The sequence below is a fragment of the Aptenodytes forsteri genome, unplaced genomic scaffold (genome assembly GCF_000699145.1).
Source record: "Aptenodytes forsteri isolate BGI_AS27 unplaced genomic scaffold, ASM69914v1 Scaffold193, whole genome shotgun sequence".
In the NCBI taxonomy this organism is placed as follows: domain Eukaryota; kingdom Metazoa; phylum Chordata; class Aves; order Sphenisciformes; family Spheniscidae; genus Aptenodytes; species Aptenodytes forsteri.
Genome location: NW_008795405.1, coordinates 2,364,838 through 2,381,541, shown reverse-complemented (window position 1 = coordinate 2,381,541; position 16,704 = coordinate 2,364,838). Strand labels below are relative to the sequence as shown.

The following is a 16,704-nucleotide window of genomic DNA, read 5'->3' as shown; positions in this document are numbered from 1 at the left end:
AAAAGAGGGAATGGCTTTAAACTAAAGGGGGGTAGATTTAGACTAGATACAAGGAAGAAATTTTGCGATGAGGGTGGTGAAAGACTGGCACAGGTTGCCCAGTGAGGTGGTGCCAAACTATTCTATGATTCTATGATAACTTTACAGCTTGAAAAATAACAAATAGCTTGAAACCAAGTCATCTCCTCCCAGTCTGAACTGTCCTTTAGTCTTCATACCCATTCTATTACCATGTCCAGATATTTCCTTTCCCTTAGGTGTCCTTCATAAGCATCAGGCTTCTCAACCTACACTCTACAATTTGTATACATTTTTCCTCCCATCTCTTCTCGCTGACCATCTCCATCCATCTCCATTATACCATAACCCCATACACACATAAACATTGACAAATTTCACCTTTACTGTCAAGGCTGATCACTAAATCCTGAACTGTTCATTGCATTCTTGTCACTAGGGCACTGTCATGTGTCACTCTCCTGCAAAGGACGCAACCAGTCAAATCCCCCCCTCCCAGCTCCTGCATTTAACATGCTTATTACGTTCTTGACTCCTCCCAGTTACTGTACCATGTAAGGAATACACTGCCTCTGGCAAACAGCAACATGTACACAGTTCTGAGCCCCACCAGGCCAATTTATAAAGAGCATTAGCCAGCGGAACCAAGCAAGAGCAATACTTCAAATGGTTTGAAGGAGTTACAGTGATATTGGAGACACAGGCCATCTACAAGATCCAGAAAAACTGTTTCAATGCCTGTGACAGCAAAGCCCAACTAGTGATGTTCACTTAATCCATGCCTAAGCCCCTCTTAATAAGGAAAGAGGTGAGGACTCACTTGGTAGGTGCCAGTACAGGATCATCTGCCCAGCCTCCTTGCCGGCGTGGGGGTTTAGGCGGTGGACCCTTTAATAAAGAGAAGAGACACATTACAGCCAGCTCCAGTCAAGGCAAAGTCAAGCCAACTGAGGCACCAGGTCCGCACATACCAATGTAACACTTTAGCAAATAACAGATGGAGAGGGAGTGTTTAAAATGCTGTTTATTCATAAAATAAAAGGAAGACAAATATTGCAGGACAGGTTTTTAAGTGTCTCTGTAAGCAAAAGATGTATTGCTCTAATCAGTATCTTGACAAGTTTCAGGTCTGTGTGCCTTTGACTTGTCCAGGACACACAGTACAGTAGCAGACTGATCCACAGAGGATGCGCTCTCCTGGCAAAATATGGTTCACTGGGAACTCGTTCATTACTGCTGCCCACATTTCCGTGGGAGGTATCACGTTACATGTGTCCTAGGGTACAAGTCAGCTCGTTTTAGCCATCTTGTTTTAGATGAGGAATTGTTCCTAAAATTGTCTGCTTTTGTCCACTGCCTAGAATAGGAGGGTAGATGCCAAGTTCAGATACAGGCAGCCATACCAAACACCTCTAAAGTTAGGTGAGATGAATCCCACCACTGCCACCACTGAAATACTAAAGGGGAAGTTCACCTGGAGCTTAAGGACACTCCCTGCTATTTTCTTGCATTGTCTTGTATGGCACTCTGCCACACAGCAAGAGGAAACAGGAATTCAGCTTGGGGCTTACGATGGGAATTTTCAAGGAGCAGGGCCACAATTTCCCACCATGTGGGAGCTGCCCACTGCCTTTTGCAGTTTTGGGCTCAGTTCCCCCTGCCTGAAGCACCTCGTGCAGCAGCGGCTTCAGTGTTTTGCATGACAGGCAGTGGTGAAAGCAGAGGGGCAAAGTGAACCCAGTGCATGAATGTCAGTTTATATAGTTCCCAATTGATGGTGCCCAGTGGTGGTGAGGGAAAATGGGTTATGGGGACCTGTGAAGGGACCATCATGAGAAAGGATGACTGGGTAGAAGATGTCCCAAAACGGGGAAAAATGGTGACTGCAAAGGAGTCTAAGCTGGAGCAATGGTGGGGGGAAACAGGTGGCTCCCACAGCTTTTATTAAGAAAGGGAATGGGCTGGGTGACTCCTGAGGATTTTTGACTTGACAGAGGGGACCTTGCATGTGTGGTGGGGTCAACCCTGAGCCAAAGCCAAATTACCTCTTGCCACAGACGAGGAAGGGGCTGAGCTAACCCCTGATGGTAGGGGTCTCCCGTGTTTATTTCTTGAAGCAGAACCATTGTTTGTGAGTGTGGGAAATGAAGAGAGCCTGCCAGGGGCAGCCGCTGCCTGCTGCAGGGAGGGGGCATGACCCTGCATAGCTCCCTGATAGGAGCAAAAATAGTCATCCTCCAAAAATAAACAGGGAGCAGGAATGAGGCAGGAGCTGCAGTCCCAAAATACCAGCTTTCTTCAGCAAAGGGAGCACAGGAGGGCAGAGGGACAGGCAAGGAGCATGAAACGCAGGAAACAGCCTCCTTATATGGGCTCATCCGCAGGGGACAGAGCTCAGTCGACTGGAATGACCATGTCACAGAATGTGAAGCCTTCAGGGGCCCAAGTGAATGGAGTTTTCTGATCTTTAAATGATTCCCCCAGATTCTTAAGATGCCAAACCAGAGAAGAGGCTACAGTGCCAAAAAAGGAGCATTTTGAATTCAGTTGATCTGGACACACCCAGAGCCCAGGAAAAAGAGGAAAAACACACCACATATGGGCGTGCATGCCCACATAAACATCCCTATTCCCATTACACACACCCCTACCTCAAAAACACAGTCCCTCCCACACGGATCCTTCCCATGCAAACAACCCTCCTCCCCTCACACCATCTCCCAGATAGCCAGCAGGCCATGTTCCCAACACACAGCCTCACAACTCCTCGCAAAGGTACATGGAATCACACAAATGTCACCAAAGAACCTGGGCCATAAGGTTGAGGGAAAATGCTGCGTCTCCAGGGCATTCCAATGCACCTGCAATTTAATTCCCTCAACATCAAAACTAGCCTTCAGATCCAACATATCTAAAGTTGGTCACTCCAAATCAGAGGGTGATGAGAATGACTGCCCCAGTCTTTGCACAGGGCATGACTCCATGGCATCTAGGGGTTCGATTCCAATGTCTTGCCAATGTTATAATGTCTTCCCATTGATCAAACACACCAGGCAACCCTGAATGGCTGTCAGACCCTGACAAACACCTCACATATACCTACAGGTCTTTTATTCCTCTTGCAATAAATCAGGTAATTCTTTTTGAACTGCCCACAGGAGGACTAGCAACAGGAAAGGCAATGTTACCTGTCAGCTGAGGATAAATAGCTTTTCTTTGTTAGTTGCCTGGAAAGTGCCATAATAAGGTCACATGCCACATGCACTTTTGTCAAGTAAATAAACTTACCTTCATATACTTTCACATTTCCAAAACCTCAGCATAATTTACAATTGAGAATGCAATGTCGTGCATTGCCATAATATGGTGACAGGTAGGGACATTGCAGCTGCAAGAGCTTGAGGCAGAAAGTGGGGAGAACATCAACCCCAGAGGGAGCAGAGCAGAAACAGAGGACATTGTTCTTCTGTAATGGAGCAAATGTGCTCCTGAGCACACCTTTTTGATGAAAAAGACTGGGGGCTTTAAATGATCAGAACTTATTGGCACCTATGTGTTGTACTTGGGCAAGATATTTATGTATGTTCCCAAATGCAAAGCTAAGATATACACCCAAACCGTTTGGTGTCCAAAACACTGAGATTCCACCAGCTCCTGACAACAGTGTTCTTTCTCAGCTCTTGCTGCTCAGTCTCTTTCACAGCACTAACCACTTGCTTGCTGCGGTTTGCTTTTCCACTTAAGTTTTGTCAGTTATTTATCTCCAGAAGATTTCCTCTACCTTAGTTTCTGCAGATTGTCCACTTTTTCAAGGAACGTTGCCATGGTCTGGGCTCTTTATTTTATTTTTTCTCAGAAATTCAGTTTAACATTTTTGTGATGGCACTTTCCCAGTATTTCTCAGGCCGCCTTCTTTACCAACAGTTTCATACTACCACCATAATCGGTATTTTATCTTTCCCTTTGAAAAATGACTGGCCTGAATTCCATCTCTCCTGCATTGAAATAGAACCTCTACCTCCTTCTTTATCTGTAGTCAGGCCTCTTCTTATCAGACAGATGTAGAATTCTAATTTGGCTTCCCCATTAAGGCAGAAATTTCCAGGTCACTTGTCAGATCATGTCTGCAGTTTTGAAGGTGCTAGTTGGATGTTGCTTCCCTCATGGAAGCAACTACCCTGTGTGTCTCTGGATCCTGAGGGTCCAGCAAAGTTTCTTTTAGGACCTACCACGCACACAGGCAGATTACGGACATGTTGGGTCCCTCAGATTCTCAGGCGGGTCTGGAAATATGGATTAATCTACCTTCATCAACATGACAACTCCTCTGAAACAGTGAGCACTCTGTGCAGGGAAGCAGGGACTCAAATGACATTGACAGCATGCAACAAAGGACACACAATTTTTCTGTCATGTAATACATTTCCTAAAATGTGTGGGATCTATGTTCTGCCCAACATACAGACACTGAGATTTTATACAGTATGTAGGTGCCTTGTTTTTATCCAATATTGACCATGGAGCAGAAAGAAAGAAGTATTGCCAGTCTCGAGTTTCCTCTCCCCTGACTGAGGAAAAGCAAATCTCCACAAACAGGCCTGATGAGTTAGTTTTGACTGCTGCCAATTAAGGAGCTGTAAGTCAAACAGCCCCCACTGCTTCCAAGCAGCCACGTAACACTTACAATCTATACCGATCTCAGAGCATATATGATATCAAAACCGGCTCAATTCCCAGACCTATGCAAGCCTCAGCTTTTTGCAAAGAACAGCCCATCTCTGCTAGCCCTCTTTATCATGTCCACAGACAGTTCAAGCAGTGCATTTGATTTTAATGAATCCCCTCCAAGGACTTCTGCATGTCTTAAATGCCTAGTAGAAAATACTGGATTTCCATTTCATCCACAAACTGTCCTTCTTCATGGTCACTGACCTTCTTTTACTAGGGAAAGTGCTATTGAGACAGAAAAAGTTCTTGGGGGGCTTTAAATATTTTCTGTCATCTATCACAACAAGTAAAGGAGCAGCTCATATTGTTAAACAGCTATCAAGAATTTCTTCCCTAAAGCAATGGTCAGCTACCTAGTCAGCTGACATGTGCACCTGCTAGGAAAGCTGTCATATTGCAGCATTTGGCACCTTAACCTGTCTCAAGAGTTACTGCTCTCTCCTGCATGAAAACAGTGAAGCAGCACACAACGATCTGATTCTCTGAGCAAGGGGTTACCAGGTAGAATCCTCTCACAACCCACAGTTACAGGGCAGTGCCCCTCCAGCCCTCCTAGGCATGAACATCTCTCAGTTTGCTACCACCTTGTACTACATACTGCCAGACATGTTCCCACCCATCTCCACCACTCCTACAGTTCTTTTGCTGACTTCAGGTGGGTCCAGGAGCACTCAAAACATGAAATAAATGTGTGGAAAAGGAAAAGCTTTTAATAAAATTATTGTTGATGGGATTGTCCCTAATCCACATCAAGGTAGCCAAGCAGGGAGGATACTACTAGAAAGGCTGGGAAACATGGCTGACTAGAAATGCTATTTCAGTAGATGTCATCAAAAGGCTAGTAGATAACCTCAGAAAGCTGAAAATAACTGCACCCCTGCTGGCCAGCCACTCGGGGTGCACAGGAGAGAGGCAGCACAAGGCCTTGGGGAGCTCCAGGCCATGCAGTGCTGGGGCTCACACTGGGGAAGTTGGCCTAATTAGGGAACAAAAGTTCAGCTGCATTTTTTAGATTCCTCCTGGAGAATCTGGCCAACTTCCAGCTGAGCGGTCCCCGGGAACAGGCTGGGAGTCCAGCATTTCTACAAGCAACCAGAAGACCACTGGAAAAAAAGAAGCAATCCCTGTAAAATGGAAGCAGGTAAAAAAGCCAGTGCTTCCTTGGATGCTGGTTCTCTTTGGTGGAGGGTGTTTATTAGCACAATGCAAGAATCCAAACGGATGACAAACTCTGGGACATGGAGGGACAAATTCAGCTCAGCCCAGGACAAACATGCAAATGGGAGGGCATTCACAATGTGCAACAGCTACAGGAAATTCTGCCTCAGAGAACCCTCCCAGGTTCTCAGAGATGCCAGTTGCTTCAAGAGCTATCTACTGCCAGTCCACCCCACTCCCAATTGCATGCCTAAGAAGGCAAAACCCTGGCAACATGCCGTATACAAAATGCAGCTAGCCCCTGGTGAGGGCTCTTCTACAAGCTGAAGATCACAGGGGAGAACAGGATGCTAGAGAAAAACAACGCAGTCAGACTTTAAGATCTTTGGGTATAGGAAATTTTTGTCCCAGCCACACACCAACACTCTCCAGATCTTACTGCAATACAAGTTGTAGATACAAAAAGGGCTATAAGGGACTGCGTTACAATTATACACAACTTCTTAGGTCATGAACTCTCTGAACTTGAGTGGCTGGACAGTGCCTAAACCACTGTGATTATTTTTACGCAAATAAGGTCCCCCAGTAAGCACCCAGGCTGAGAGCAGCCAGTGCTGGGCTCCTCAGTCACACATTTCTAAGTTTCAGGGGATGTGGGGAAGAGTACTTGGGGGGTGGCTGCTGCACAGATCCAGACCAGACCAGACAATGGAATGAGAGTTTGGAGCTGGGTGCCAACCACTGTGCGAGGGTAAGAATTGGGTCAGGAAAACACCGCTCTGATTAAAGGCCCTGATCATATCAAGCCCCAGGCCATGTCTACACCACAGGTGCAGACACACCTGCAAGCAGGATCCATGTGAGTCAGCTTGAGTCTGGAAATGGTCTAGCTTTAGGTACTTCTGGTAACCAAGCTGGTACCTCCCCAGGTAGAGTACAGGTTGCTTCTCACCAGGGGATCTCTGCATCATTCTGCACTATATTTTAAGATGCAAACACACTCACTCAAACAACCCCACCAAACTGGACAACCTAGCAATGTAAGCCCACAATTGGCTTCACATTTCAGGTACTTAAATTTTTTTGATAGTTGTTCTTCCAACAAACATTCATCGAAAACAATTGTTCCTGACAAGTTGTCTTAACCTAAAAAGCAACAGTCCATTTTTCCACCCAAATTGTTTTAAAAGCACTGGGAACCAGAACTACAGAAGGACTTGGTTGCCCCCTCTGGAAAGGTCAGATCCTCAAATCTTCTTTCCAGTTGTTGCCTTAAAGCGTGTCATCACTCAAACTTTGAGTGATATAGAGCCACAGAGGTCAGCATGCACCTAGCTAAGAGTCAGAAATCAGGTGCTCTCCCCGCTTTAGTCCATGAAGGACCTTGAGACTACCTATGGCATGTCTACCAAAGCACAACTAGAGAACAAGGTCCCAGCTGGACTCATTAGGACTGGAACAGATGTCTTCCCGCTCAAATGTTGTTGCCTTCAGTTAGAAAGTCCTTCCCTGCAGCCCAAAAATTCTTTCAGTTCCATTTGCAAAGCAGAGCGGCTTCAGGAGAAAGGACTGAGAGCCTTCTCAGACCCAGAACAGCTCATAGCTTTGTCATTATATATAATATTCTCTAGGGAGGTGGGAAACATTACTTGATACATCTTTCAGGAGGAGGAAGAGGACAATAAAAACAGTATCTTCCAGCCTGGAAAGGAGATGGTGGGTTTAATCTTTAAGTTTATGTGTAAAGCATGTGGCTTCAACATCGAAACGAACACCTCCATCCCTGGAGGTCCCTGAAGGCAAGAAAAAGCCCTGTTCCACTGCTGAAGGCTACAAAACACAGGAAGGGGACCAGGATCACTCACTGCTAGTGCAGTGACATGCACTTCCAGAGCTCTCAGAATGGGGCCAGAACTCCACAGAAGGACAGGGTTTCAGACACACTGCAATCCCCAGCCACTCTTTACCAGCTTAATATACCCACAGGCCCATCCTGAGATTGTCTACATACTGCACAGGCACCTGATACAGGCTGTGGATTTTGCTATGAGGATAAGGCATCTAAATCCCCCTGTGGATCTGTGTTTAGGGAATCCCCACAGTTCTTCTGCATAAAGCTCTAGCCCTCCTTTCAGAGCGGGACTAAAGCAAACTAGAGGAGGGACTTCTCCAAGGCCCCAAAACAAATCCGTGGCAAAGCCAGGAAGAGAACCCAGCAAAATCTTGGCTCACAGCCATGTTCATACTCCTCCTGCCTATTTTGCCTCTGCAAATTAACTGAGATATTAGGATACACCCTTTATTATACCATTGATCAGCCTTACAGCCTTTGGCTAAATTCCCAGGCAGCTTTGGAAGGTGCAGCCAAATGAGTGATTCAACTGGCAAAAATTCAGATCCAAGATGAGTGGTTTGCCAGGGGATGCAAAACAAGTCTCAGAGCAGGCAGATGGCTGGAGGGCAGGACTTCTGCAGGTACATTCACATCGACAGCCCAGATGGGGCTGTTTGCTAGTATTCAGGCAGCCACAAAGTATCTTCAGCGCAGCAAGAGGAAAGGGACCAAATCCAGGACTAGTTCAGATTGTAACACTCAGCACAGCCCAAAGGGAGTTCAGAGAAGGGTTACATGAGCCATCAGGGGGACGAAGGGGCCAACTTCGGACAAATGATTCAAGAAGCCAAGTATTTCAGCTTGGCCAGGCAATGACTAAGGGAGGGATATACTGCAACAAGTTTTGGATCACACTTTATAATATAGAGTTCCACTAATAATTGGTTTGGAAGAGACTTACAATACAATTAACAGAAGTTTGTAAGCATATAGTATTCTAAGTTACAAGCAGCTTACTGATCAGTTAGATTTCTCAACACTCAGTTAACCATTTTGTTACCCTTCACAGGCATTTACAAATGGAAAAATACTATAAAGTGCGACTGCGATGCTTAAGAGCATAAGCCTGAATAAAGGGTGCAGGAATTATCCAAACAAGAGGGGTTTCAAAGCAGGGATCACTTCATACTAAGGAAAATCTCCTTGCCAGGCACCATTGCATAACATCCCTGAGGCAACAACAATTGCTTATGCGGAAGAGTCACATCAGTTTAGTTATTTTAATGAAATTTAGCAGCCAGGAGCAAGAAGGCGCCTGTGGCATGTGACCAGCCACCACTCAGTACCACAGACCTTGGGAATCAATGATTTAGGGCACTGTATGGAGGTGGAATTACTTCCAGTGAAATGACTGTAAGGACTGGTTGCAGGGGGGAGGGTTTAGATCAATTATCAGGAAAAATTTCTATTGGGTAACCAGTCCCCAAAACTATACCCATCAGTGGAAGGTCTCTTTGCCTGATAAATGGAAAAGTGCTCTGGGCATAGTCCTGAACCATCCATCACTGATGAATAAACCCAGTGGATCTTTCCTACAATATCACATCTAGCACTACCAAGAGAAAACTGAGCTAATCTGAATAGTCTTGACTCCTTGTGATGAGCATACCCTTCTGAGGCCAGAATTAATGAGATGGGTGATACGGGTTTCTTTTCTGGGCTTTAAATTTCACAAATGAATCTACTATGCTACCAGCACTGGGCTGGTGCTTCAGCAGAAGGAATTAAGAGTACTGGAGAGGATGCTTTAATTGTCTAATGTATACAGAGAGAAACTCTAGCCAGGAAAAATTGGGCAACACCAATTCCATGCTTAGGAAGAGCGCAAGACAATTAGCCCAAAGACTTTAACAGAAACAGGTACTAGTTCTCAGGTTGCTCTGAACAGCACCACCCTGGCTTCTAATGCCAAAAGAATGCTGAGATGTATTTCAGCTTTGCTGCAGGATGAGAAAGGGTATGCGTATTCCTTTTCTCTGTATTACAGGAGCCTGGTAAGAAGCACTATGCCATCCTATTAACCACAGATATTAGCATCCCAGTGCTGGTGCAATAAAAAGGAAAGACTCATACAAAGGCACACATCCTTGTTACTACTAGCTGGCCTTCTCCTCTGGGGCACCAGCAAGACTTCATAATCCCTGAAGACAAGTTTTCATGTTATGGGAGTAAGCTAACCATACTGGACAGCAAATCTAGGCACAGTCAGGTCTTGTACTCTATTAGCTAATTGCTGCCTTGACTTTTAAATGAAAATAGAGTATCTTTCCAATGGCCACATATACATCTGTGACCTCAGAACAAGATGCAGCAGCTGATAAGAGCATCTGTTACAAAGATAATAAAAAAAACCTGTCAGCAATAGGAACAGAGGATGCAGGAAAGGCACTGCATCTGAGGCAAACTTTGTCTTATTCTCCAATACAAGAGTCCCCTCTTAAGGTAGCCTCCAGACACATGAATAGGTTAGTCCTACTAGTCCCCTTCAGAGGAGCCAGCATCTACCTAGAAAGCCTCTAGTCTTACATGGTCAACCTTTTCCTCTGGGTCTTCATCCTAGAAGGATCAGGAGGGAAAAAGAGAAAAAAGAAGTTAAAAGGAAGAACCATGGAAGCCTGCACAAAGTATCTTAAAGATTGACATGAATGGCTGTCCTGCAGGACATACTTTGCAACCTTATTCACTTGAACAAAGTACAAAGTTGATCCCACCATTGTAAGATTTTATATCCACAGTCATTTATGCATAGTCTATTTGACTGCAATGGCAGGAAAGTCTGCCAGCAATCAGACCTTGAAAAGCATACTAAAGAAAAAAAAAACAATCTACAAACGAGAGCAAGAAGAGAACAGACTTAGTTCCCTCTCCCTATAGCATACGAAAACCCAAATTATTCAGGTGTGTAGGATGCTAGAAAGATTTGTATGGATAGGCTCTGCAACCATGCCAGAGACCAGAAATGATGCTGGACCGGTCATACTAGGGGTTATATACTGTAGCAGGCTGCAGCCCTTTTTTCAGGAGCTACTGTTTCCCAAGGCAACCTCAGATCCTCCACTGGGAGCAGGAGCTGTAGCAATTAGCATAAGATAGGCATAGCTGACAACAATGTTAGCTTTAGTAGATGAACTTTAGCTAACCCTATAGTATAAGGGAGTAGCTTGGTTACGGGGTAGATGAGTAACTCAAGGAAAGCAGCCTGTTAATCACTGTGAAAGTTGCAAACTGGTTGAGAACCTTTCTGATGAGCAGACTGCCAGCACCAGCAGTAGTGACGACCAGTTGTTAGGCACCAAATGCAAGGAGGCGGCAATTAAGAACCCAGTAATCTCTGCACTGTCCTAGAAATGACAGTGTTCAGAATCACTCAGGGAGAGAATCTAGGGTATCCCATGACCCTGCACCAGGAGTATGCACAGGATGGCTAGAAACACTACACTAGCCCACCTGACTTTTCTCCTGGACTGCATCATCTCTCCTGTGGAACAGGGAAGCCATGTGATTCATAAATGGCATATATCTCTGATTAAAGTGGTTTGGTATCTGAGTCCACTTAGTGTCTGTGCTGTCATCTCGTCTTATGGTCTTACCATGACAGGAGCAGAGGGAGGCTACATGCAGGTTAGGGCAGCTGGGGTACAGAAGCGCCCAGATCAGTGAGCAGCGTAAATGAAATCAGATTTGCCCAAGTGGTACGATCTGTTGGAAGTGTGTATCTGTCAGCCAGGGACCCACTTGTTCCCACACCCGAGAGCAGAAAGGCTTCTGCAGGGCCCAACATGACCCAAGCTTCTATGGATGTACGGAGCCCAAGTGGTACAGGACTCGCAGTAGCACAGAAGGAAATCCAGCTGGACAACACATGTTGGAAAAGCATTTAAATAACCACTTATTTGAGCAATCTTCCATGTGGATTTCACCCTCAGCAACTGATTTGCAGTTGTTTATTCACTTGGGTTAGATAACCAAGTCCTATTTAAACGATGCCTGGATGTCAGCCTTAAGAGTCACTGCCAGGAATGTTTGTAAGCTGGGTGGTGGAACTCCAAATAGCTGCTTTGCAAAATTCACCTGTGGGAACATCCCTCCAATATGCAGTGGAGGTGGCCCAAGCTTTTGCCTGTCTACATGAATCTATCCCAAATAAGGTATTTTTTACAGCACAGAAATGCTCACTTTTTATCACCCAAGGACCACAACTACATAGGCAAGCTTACAAATATCAGGTAGGGCAACAAGAGAAGAACATACCTTCAGAAGTGAAAGCACAGAGCCTTTCCCCAGGCTTTGGGGAAACATGGGGAAGAGAACCAGCAGGGAACTTAGATGATTTTGGGGCAAACTCTGATATAAAGTGAAAGTGATCCTGTCCTACCTGTGTGGAGATATTCTCAACATAGCCTGGAAAACCCTCATCCTTTAGGCTGACACATTGCCTATTAAAGCAGTCTCCACTCAAAGGATCTAGAAAGTGCTGCCAGAGAGACACCGACAACATCATATTGAGATTGTAAGAGGTAGAAACCTCTTGAACAAGGTCCCAATGGAATCCCGTCACTGTAGGATGAAGAGAAAACAGACTGTGGAAGCAGGATAACATTACAATATTTTTGCATACTGATTTCTTATGGAACAGCAAATAGTTCACTCTTGCTGAGAGGAGAAACAGAAAAGGGAAAATTTGCTGATATATTTTTAAAAAAGGTTTTTCCACTCAGCTTTCCAAATCAATCTCCTCAAGAGCCCCAAACCTGGCCAAACAGCTTCTTTTGGTGGATGTCATCAAGCCAGCGTTCAGGCTGTTGGATGCAGCGATGTTAGAGCCAGGAAAAAGGTTTGACTTTTATTCTATAAAAGTGTCCAGAAGTCCTGGTAGGATGGGAGAGCAAAGATCTTCAACGGATCTCATTATATGATCTGCCCCTCCCTTTATACACATAACATGACCAGCTTGAGTTTGTCCCATTTTGTCAGAAAGTTGATAGCATCAAGATGAGTAAAAAGTAACACATCAAGCCAGGGGATGGGAAAGGCCTCCCAAGGGAAAAATGGATACATTACCCCTCTGAAAATGAATGTTTGAAATGCGGAGTTCTGGCATGCAGCAAGCAGATTTATCTCTAGGAATTCCCATGTACGGCATATTCCCCTGGGTGCCCAAGAAGTGCCTGCCGATTTGCCAAGGAGCTCTAAAGGCCAGGAACACGCACAGCCATTGCTGCAGGAGGATGCTGACTGCACCAATTACAGCAAATAATCATGTTCCTTCTTGCCTCATGAAATAATACATAGCTGCAGTGTTGTTTGTTAGTACTTGTACTTCTGAAAAGGCAGGAATGCTCTGCATGTCAGATGACAGACTGTGAGCTTTGTGACCCTTAGTGAGCCCCTTGATGAGACAGAGGTCTAAATTTGAAGGTAATGCAGATACTTCCACGCAGGAATGGGAAGTATCAAATAGAGATTTGGGCAGAGGAATTAGATACACCGCTGTAGTTAAGGAACTTATTGTGGGAGATATATACACACAACAGGCACTGAAAAGACACTAAGATATCATACTGCTTTCATAGAGCTTGGCGGAAGTATATTAGGCTACAAGGCACAAGAGATTGCAGTTGTGCCCTAGGGAAGGAGGTTTTAACAACACGTTTGTGAAAGAAGACACACAGTTGAGGAGACGTACCATTGTTTGGAGTCTCTTTCAGAAGACAGAGTCCAGGTCAAGGAGAGATCAGCAGTAATCTGGTAAGATCTATGCTCCAAGACAGATGATTTGCCTATTGACTTCAAAACAAAGATCTTTTTAATTATGTTAAATGAATTGTTCACTCCTCAAAGTGAATTTCCTTGTAATAAGCCCAAATGTTGAAACATGGAGAGACAGGTACTTTTCGCTTCCTTCAAGCAAGCTGCTCTGACTGGAAAACACTTCCCGGATGGTTCTCAGTGTCATGAAAAGACCAGAACAATAGCACAAATGGTATGTTCATACCAGAAATTTGAGCTGGGTGGAAACTGGTGGATTGACAATGAATTAAAAAAAAAAAAAGTCAAGGTGAATCTTAAAACAGTTTTAAAACTCTGAGGAACTACTGAGGGCAGAATCACCATCCTGAATGTGAAACTCCACATGAAGGTGTGAATATGGCAAAGGTTTAAGACAAACCCCTTTGTCTTCAAAATCAGTAGTAAGAATAAAACCTCCTATGCTGCAATTAATTACATGGGGCCTTCTCCACTACTGCCAGTTCCAGAAAAAAGTAGGGGTTTTTATTTTGCGTTTCTTTTGGGAAGGTTCCTTGAAAAGGTTTCAAGATGACCAGATGGCTGAATGAGACATCCATTGTAACAGCTGATCCCACCACTTGGAGGCAAGCCAAGGCCAAGCTTCCAGAAAAGTAAAAGGTGATTGCCAATCTAGGGTGAAGGAAAAAACAGTATCAGTTCTATTAAATGCTCACTTTGGTATCAGATATGATCGTGTATGAGAAGCCTCCAAATCTGGAGCAAAGGAAAAGGCTGAGATTATTTATAGTGGATTTTGTCTCTTCTCCAGTAGCTCCAAGGTTTTCAGTTAACAGCAACATTTAGCAACAAAGAACTGTCTGAAGGGAGACTATTGACACAAACGGTTCTTCCTGGTGGTTAAGATCCAGTAATAACATACTTGAATCTTGTAAGGCGTGGAAGGCCTCACCCTTCTGCTGCTGAAAAGCTCACTGCTTTCGAACAGAAGATTGTAACTATTTCTTAGTCCTCTCCAGGGGTGCCCAAGGACTTTATGATCTCTTCCCAGCTATTATAATGGCTATGATGCGAGACACACCAAGTACAACTGCAGTAAGTTACAGTCAGTCAGCTGTACCCCTACATCACGCCCTGGTCTCTTTCTAACCAGGGAATCAGTCCATGAACTAGGACGGCCAGTTCCAGTAAGAGAACAATCTGATAGTAAGCCACCCTAATCTGGAGGCTAACCAACGATTACACCCACTTAAACCACCAGCTGGTTTCTTTAAGACTTTCTCTACCTATGAGGCCCACAGTTATTTTGATTTCTTAAATTACGCCTTCCGCAAACTCCCTCATGGAATCCTTCCTGAACTCCTATAGTATACCCGGGGAGGGGAGAACGCATAGGTGGGAGATGATTCCCCGCTATGCCTATCAAGAGAAGAGAGCATACTTTCTCCAGAAAAAAAGCCTGTTCTATGAGGTGTTATTGTAAGCTAAGCCATAACAGTGTATTTTCAACAGCACTGCAGGGACTCCAAGGAAATATCCCTCCACAAAACCATTTTGGCGCAGATGGCTGGGACACAACCACTCAGTGCAACAGGAGAGTTTTGTCACGGCACAGAGGACCAGGGAGTAGCCACTCCCAAGACAGAAGGTCCCAGGGCTCTGAGCACAGTAGCTTGAAGCACAGTTGGTGCCAGAGTGGCCAGCAGGGCAAAGTGGGTTTGCAGTTTAAAGAAGCCAAGAATATGGTATGCTGGAGACCACGGCTGGCATTGCAAAAAGCTAAGTATCATCTCATTTGAACAAATATCACTGTCAATGAGGTGGAAGTCTGATGACCCTTTTGTCCATCTGAAGGTGTCAGGGAGCAAAATCTGTATGTCATTTCTTGACGGGTGCTCCTTCCAGCAGGAGATGCCTGTGGAGAAGCCATGCTAACATCAGAGAGCAAACTTCCAGGTAGAATTTGAGCATTCTGCAGCACTAAGCAAGAAAGTGAATCGGAAGGGTTCAGATCTCATCTTTCTGGGTATTAGAAGATGTTGCCTCACTCTCCTGTGAAAGAGGGGTTCCAGACCATCTTCTACTTTTTGAAGATGTACTGACAGAACAGAGTCTGAACAAAAGTTTTTCTCCAAAGCCAAGTGGGAACCGAGTTTGCATATTATTACCCACAAGACAAAGTCTCAGATACTGCAAAGCTGGCTCATAGCATGACCTTTGTAGCCTGTGCATGGAGGAAAGGAAAAAGAGTGTCACTATACAAACTTGATAGTGACATCTCAGATACTGTACTCTGGCTCTAGCAAAAGCAAAGTGCAAAAGTAAGGCATCTGCTTACCTGTATTCTGTCTTGCTACCATAGATGGTGGCAAAACTGGTCACAAAACTATGTGCCTGCTTATATTTTAATTCCCATGGAAGATATGCATGTACAGGAGGGAGAGGCCCCAAGTCCTGTTTGATGCTACTCTCCATACCTCACACGTGAGAAACTGTAGCCCCAGATATAACCCTGTGTGGAAACTACACATCATGCAGAGGGCAACACCAGGAAAGGGACAGGGCAGTCACATGGGTCCCAACTCTAAGGACGAACTTCAATGGACAGAGCACACCATGCGGGAAAGAATCTCAGAAGAAACGAAGAATCCTCCACTGGAGACACCAGCAGGATTACAGACAGGTTCTCCTGACAGGACACCCACCTCTCCCAGAGAAGCAGACGGGGAATTCTTCCTGCTGAGATTTTCATCTGTAAAGAAGTCCTGGCGTGCTCGACGGCCCATCTTTAGTACCTGCAGCGCAGGGGGAAACGCGAAGGAGCAGAGGGCACACAGTTACTGACAAAAGCTGCTTCAGAGCAGGGGGGGAAATGCAAGCAACAGCTCTGCAGTTACGCTATGCCCTGCAATGAGACACGTTCCCCTAAAGAGTGATCACCACCTGCAGGTGTTAACCCTGCAGCCGCCTCCCAGCCCGCGGCCGGCGCGTGGGTCACGCTCCTCGATCTCACCCGCGGGCTGCTCAGCCCTTCCTGCTGCACGGTGTCCCACAGAAACCTGACCCCGGGGCGTTACCCACGGAAAGCCCGGGCAGGCCTCCCGGGGGACGGACGACACCATTTCCCCGCCTCCGCCGTCGTGCGGTGGGTGCTGCCG

The 16,704-nt window shown here is 45.4% G+C and overlaps 1 protein-coding gene across 2 annotated transcripts in view; it reads right to left on the bottom strand.

Moving 5' to 3' along the window:
• Window positions 1–16,405, bottom strand: part of IFT43 (intraflagellar transport 43) — a 49,064-nt gene extending 32,659 nt beyond the window's left edge. The window contains exons 1-3 of one of the 2 annotated variants that reach the window (XM_019472481.1): window positions 16,252–16,335; window positions 10,325–10,354; window positions 839–906 (exon numbers count right to left, since the gene is read on the bottom strand). In XM_019472481.1, the coding sequence (XP_019328026.1) occupies window positions 839–906; window positions 10,325–10,354; window positions 16,252–16,332 (179 nt within the window). In that variant the 5' untranslated portion in view covers window positions 16,333–16,335. Of the gene's footprint in view, window positions 1–838; window positions 907–10,324; window positions 10,355–16,251 lie in introns of both variants that reach the window. The other variant, XM_009280724.1, reaches the window with a different exon arrangement.
• Window positions 16,406–16,704: the final 299 nt, after the last annotated feature.